The sequence below is a fragment of the Chaetura pelagica genome, unplaced genomic scaffold (genome assembly GCF_000747805.2).
Source record: "Chaetura pelagica isolate M959 unplaced genomic scaffold, ChaPel_1.0 scaffold437, whole genome shotgun sequence".
Classification (NCBI taxonomy): Eukaryota; Metazoa; Chordata; class Aves; order Apodiformes; family Apodidae; genus Chaetura; species Chaetura pelagica.
In genome coordinates, this window is record NW_009953914.1 from 199377 (window position 1) to 205260 (window position 5884).

Sequence of the window (5884 nt, forward strand, 5' to 3'; positions counted from 1 at the left end):
AGGTGGTGGGTTTGTGGAGGGTCTGTGGCAGGTTCTGGCGAGGCTGCTGGAGGGAGTTGAGGGGGGTCACTGGTGGGGCTGTGTGGAAATGGGGCTGAGGAGATGGGACAGGATCTGGGGGTTTGTTTCTTTGGGTCATTTCTGCTTCTACCCAGCATAGTGAGGGGGCTGTGCTTGTGTTGGGTGCCCAGGGCAGGGGTTGCTGTGCTCATCTTAGAATCGTAGGATCACAGAATCAGTTGAGTTGGAAGGGACCCCTCAGCACCATCCAGTCCAACTCCTGTCCCTGTGTAGGGCACCCCAAGAATCACCCTGTCTGCCTGAGAGCATCCTCCAAAGGCTTCTTGAGCTCAGGCAGGCCTGGTGCTGTCACTGCTGCCCTGGGTGAAAAACCTTCTCCTGATACCCAACCTCACCCCCCTGGTTCTGGTCTGAGTCATGCTCTGAGCTCCAGGTTACCAAGGCTGTTGGTCATCACTCACCTTGCTTTTCTTTTCTTTTCCAGACTCCTCTTTCTCCATAAGTAGCTGAAGCACACAAAATCCCCATCATGGATTTCCAGCATCGTCCCGGAGGTAAAACTGGCAGTGGGGGTGTAGCCTCAGCCTCGGAGAGTAACCGGGACCGCAGGGAGAGGCTCCGGCAGCTGGCACTGGAAACCATTGACATCAACAAGGTGAGTCTTGGCTTCTGCCAGGCAGGAGGGAGAGGACACAGGGCTCCTGTCGTGCAGACTGCTCTGAGGATTGTTTGGAGGAGGCCCTGAAGATGATCCAAGGGCTGGAGCAGCTCTGTTCTGGAGACAGGCTGGGAGAGTTGGGGTGTTTAGCCTGGAGAAGAGAAGGCTCCAGGGAGACCTTAGAGCAGCTTCCAGGGCCTGAAGGGGCTCCAGGAAAGCTGGGGAGGGACTTGGGACAAGGGCAGGGAGGGAGAGGACAAGGGGGGATGGATGAAAACTGGGAGAGATAGATTGAGGTGAGACATGAGGAGGGAATTGTGGAGTGTGAGGGTGGTGAGAGCCTGGCCCAGGTTGGCCAGGGAAGCTGTGGCTGCCCCATCCCTGGCAGTGTTGAAGGGCAGGTTGGATGGGGCTTGGAGCAACCTGGGCTGGTGAGAGGTGTCTCTGCTCAGAGCAGGAAGGTTGGAACTTGATGACCTTTAAGATCCCTTCCTACCCAAACCATTCCTTGAGTCTGTGATAGGTTAGATCTTTGCCCTGAGCAAAGGAGCAAGAGATCTGTTGGAGAGTTGTGGGTTGAAATGAATGACTTGTGTTTCTGGTAATGTGGGAGTTGAATGAGAAACGTTTCTGGCAGGGCTGACCAGAGAGGTGCCAGCACTTGAGTGTTCAAGTGGCTGTTACTGGGTTACTATGGGCCTGGCTGGTTGGTGTCCCTTGCCTGGGGTTGAGGTGCCATCACCAAGCAACAAAGCTACTGTTGCTTCACTTCTCACAGTCCTAAAGCAGTGTTGAGCTATTCATTTAAATCTACAAACTCAGTTCTTCCAGAGCAGCAGAAGTTCAGCTGTATTTTCATTCTTGTCTTGTTCTGCCATGTATTTTGCCTGTAACTTTTTCCCAATTCTCCTCCTAGGACCCTTATTTTATGAAGAATCACTTGGGCTCCTACGAGTGCAAGCTCTGCCTGACCCTGCACAACAATGAGGTGAGCTGAGCAGCTGCCTGCACCTTGGAATCAGGGAATCATTTTGGTTGGAAAAGACCTTAAAGATTAAGTCCAACCATTAACCCAGCACTGCCAAGGCCACCACTAACCCTTTCCATGAAGAACTTGTTACCCAAGATCCAATCTAAACCTCCCCTGACATGACATGACCTTGCATGACCATTCATGACCTTGCACAACCACTCACCAGCATCCATACCTTGGCACTGGGTATTTGGGAATAATATTGGCTTTGAGTCCAAGAACTTGGGACGTGCCTGGTAAGGAGCTGGTGGCTGGGGAGTGACTTGTTAAGCCTGACAGTTTATGACAGTCCAGCAGTTGAGAGCAATCTGCAATTTCTGAGTAAGATTCCTCTCTGCTGAGGATTAAAATACCCTTGTCAGCCTATGATACAGTTTATGCTCTGTGACAAGTGTCTGTCAGTGCAGGAACAGGCCTGTCTTCATTTAACTTTCTTCTGCCTTGTTTTTTATTTCAGGGAAGTTACTTAGCACATACCCAAGGGAAGAAGCATCAGACCAATTTGTAAGTCTTTCTCCTCTGTAGCTTTATCCTCTGCTGTCTAAGCACTTGAAAATGATGATTGTGTGCAGCTAGAGATCTGGAGCTGTTTCACAGAAGCACAGTGTGCTGGAATGTTCTTTCACTCTCTTTCCAAGTGAACAGCACTAACCAGCACTAACCAGCAGGTACAGACCAGATCTGCTCCAAAAAGATGGTGCTGAGAAGCCCCATTTTGACCTCGAGTTGAAAACCAGTTGTGGGATTTCTGAAGGAAGGGGGAGAAAGAGTTTTAAAAGCAAACTGAGTCTAGTTAATGAGGTTTTTTTGAGTACAGTTTGGGAGAAGGTTGTAAGTTTTCTTTTAAGCAATGCAGTTTGCTTTGATTTTGATGAGTAGTTTGTGGGGTTTTGGTCTTTTTTTCTTTTAAGAAGGAAGTCTTCTCAAACCCATCTGTGGAGACAGGCACCAAGGTCATCTGAGGGGTGGGTGAGATAAGTGAGATGACAGAGTTTAGCCAGGGGAAGGTTTGGATACAACCAGCCTGTGGTGGTGCCTGTGGGGGAGAAACAGCAGGTTTTCCTGGCATCCTTTCTGTGAAGCCCTGAAGATTCCGTGGTGGGGGGATTCAAACTGCTCCCACTGATGAACCTCTTCAATTTGGCACATTTCTAATGAATCCAGGGCCCGTCGAGCTGCCAAGGAAGCCAAGGAAGCCCCTGCCCAGCCAGCACCAGAGAAAGTCAAAGTGGAAGTGAAGAAATTTGTGAAAATTGGACGACCAGGTTATAAAGGTGTGTTGGGAGGGTCTGTCAGACGAGAAACCCAGTGCTGCTGGGCCTTGCCTGGAGGGCAATGCTGGGGTTGTGAATTATTAATTAGTCTTTTGAGTAGATCTGTCCATGAATAAGATATGGGCTTATCTCCTGCTGCCCTTTATTGTTTAAATTACCCATGGAACGTTTCTTTATTGCTGAGAACCACTTTAATAATAGATGGGTGTGTCTCAGTCTTTCAGCTCTGGTTAGTAGTGCTGCAGGAGATGATGGCTTTGTTTCAGTCCCTCTTCTCCTCCTGTTGTGCTCTGTCTTTCACTAATGCTTACAAATCACTCATTGCATCTGTAGCTCAAGTTCTTTTGTATCTGCAGCAGCTGAATTTCAGTAGAAATCCATAGTGGGATCATACAAAAGCCTTTTAAGATCATCAAGTTAAACTAAACCAAACATTGCCAACTCCACCACCAAACCGTGTCCCTAAGCACCTCCTCAGACTTGTGCTCCAGACCCTTTCCCAGCTTTGTTGCCCTTCTCTGGGGCTTCAGTTAAAGACAGTGTGGCATTTTGTTTGATAAATGGGAGAACAGTCTTGTCATATTTTGTTGTTGGGAGCTTTGTGTGTTTCCTAGGGCAGAAATAATGTTGCTCTAACCTTGTGTGACATCCTGAGCTTTCATTTTTACAGTGACCAAACAGAGAGATCCAGAAACAGGCCAGCAGAGCCTTCTCTTCCAGGTAAGGGCACTTAAAATTTTGGGGGTTTGGGTTATCCAGGTAAAAATGCTGCTGAATGAGCAGGTTTTTTTCAGGATTCAGTAAATAAACAAACAGCCTCAGCCCTGTGCTGCTGAGTGTGTCACACAAATCCACCGTCACAGTTGTCGAGCTGTTCCCTTCGGTGGCACAAGGTTTTCTGGTTGGAGCTGATCTCTTGAGAACACTTTGTCTCAAGGGGTTTGTTGAGGAAAACCTCAAGGGGAGGTGCTTCCTTACTGCTGTGGTCATGTCCCACCAGATTGATTACCCTGAGATTGCAGAGAGCATCATGCCCCGCCACCGGTTCATGTCCGCGTACGAGCAGAGGATCGAGCCCCCGGACAGACGGTGGCAGTACCTGCTGATGGCAGCTGAGCCCTATGAGACCATAGCTTTCAAGGTAAGACTTGGTGTCCAGTTCTGGAGCCCTCAGCAGAAGGAAGGACATAGAGCTCCTGGAGAGAGTCCAGGGGAGGCCACGGAGATGATGGGAGGGCTGGAGCAGCTCTGCTCTGGAGACAGGCTGGGAGAGTTGGGGTGTTCAGCCTGGAGAAGGCTCCAGGGAGACCTTAGAGCAGCTTCCAGTGCCTGAAGGGGCTCCAGGAAAGCTGGGGAGGGGCTTGGGACAAGGGCAGGGAGGGAGAGGACAAGGGGGGATGGATGAAAAGTGGCAGAGGGAGATTGAGGTGAGACATGAGGAGGGAATTGTGGAGTGTGAGGGTGGTGAGAGCCTGGCCCAGGTTGCCCAGGGAAGCTGTGGCTGCCCCATCCCTGGCAGTGTTGAAGGGCAGGTTGGATGGGGCTTGGAGCAACCTGGGCTGGTGGGAGGTGTCCCTGCCCATGCAGGGGGGTTGGAACCTGATGTTCTTTAAGATCCCTTCCAACCTTCACCATCCCATGATTCTATGCTGATTTGAGATTAACTGATTATTGGGAAAGTTCCCATTTTTTTCCAAGACATTAGTTCCAGGGAGCATCACTATACATGTCTGTTCTAGCCTTCAGGGGGTTAATGGAGTGTAAAGGGGGGGGTCAAGAAGACATAACTGGAAGTCATTAAACCCTGCTGAGGATTAGCAGAGGACTCAGGCATGAAAACTAGGCTGTGTGCTGAGCTCTGGAGAGCTGCTGACTTCTCAGGGTCTGGCACAGAAAGGAGCCTCCTGGGCTTTGCTCCTCAGCCTTCGTGCAGAAAAAAAGGTTTTTTTGCCAGGACACTTGTCCTTGACCACTAGGGAGGTAACTTAATTCTTTCCTGCCCCCATCTCTATCTAATAACATCCGAGACTTGTGCATCTCACAAAGGCCTGGAATAACTGTGCTTATCTTGCAGGCTCTGGTGCTAAAAAAGGGCCTTTGAGCTAATCTGGTGGTGCTAATAATAACTCCTTGTTCTTTTTTCTTGCAGGTGCCAAGCAGAGAAATCGACAAAGCAGAAGGGAAGTTTTGGACCCACTGGAACAGGGAAACCAAACAGGTAGCTGGAGCAGTGCAGGGTTTTGCTGCAGGGTTGGAGAGGGAGCAGGAGGGCAGAGCAGCTTGGGGGGAAAGGCAGAGCAGGGGGGTGAGCATCAGTGATGCTCCTGCTGGCTTTAGTGCTCAAATCTCTAGCCTTTCAATGTCACTGTGGTGACTTCTCTTGACAAAATAATTCTCCTGTGTCTGATCTTTGTGGGAATTCAAGCTGGCAGGTAGAATCCTGGGATGTCAGCAGGCACAGAGGTGTCTGAAGGTGTAGCCCAGAGGCTCCTCTCTGTTTCCTGCACCCACTGGCAGGGCACCCATGGCCTGGGTGGATGGGAGAGCAGGGACAAACCCATAGCTGGGTACACAGACCCTGTCATGGAGAGCTTAGTGCTTGGAAGGGCTTTCAGGGGGGTTAAAGCACTGGACAGGAGTGGTGCAAGTTCTGACTGGTGCCAGGGTGGAAGGGAACCATGGCCTATGGGGTTGAGGGGCCAGGAGAGGTCCCAGCTGCATCCCTGGAGAAGCACAGCTGTGCTCCGTGATGGCAGAGTTGTCCTGAGGATTAATTGTTCCCTTTGCTTTTCTCCCCATCCCAGTTCTTCCTTCAATTCCACTTCAAGATGGAGAAGCCCCCAGCTCCCCCCAACCCCCCCCCAGGGCCCCCCACGGTGAAGCGGCCGCCCCCTCCCC

General features: G+C 50.6%; 1 protein-coding gene across 1 annotated transcript in view; it reads left to right on the forward strand.

The window, feature by feature from the left end:
- Window positions 1-510: 510 nt before the first annotated feature.
- Window positions 511-5884, forward strand: part of SF3A2 (splicing factor 3a, subunit 2, 66kDa) — a 6269-nt gene continuing 895 nt past the window's right edge. The window contains exons 1-8 of the mRNA XM_010001492.1: window positions 511-676; window positions 1596-1667; window positions 2170-2216; window positions 2877-2986; window positions 3657-3706; window positions 3987-4127; window positions 5136-5204; window positions 5791-5882. Of these exons, the coding sequence (XP_009999794.1) occupies window positions 551-676; window positions 1596-1667; window positions 2170-2216; window positions 2877-2986; window positions 3657-3706; window positions 3987-4127; window positions 5136-5204; window positions 5791-5882 (707 nt within the window). The 5' untranslated portion in view covers window positions 511-550. The remainder of the gene's footprint in view (window positions 677-1595; window positions 1668-2169; window positions 2217-2876; window positions 2987-3656; window positions 3707-3986; window positions 4128-5135; window positions 5205-5790; window positions 5883-5884) is intronic.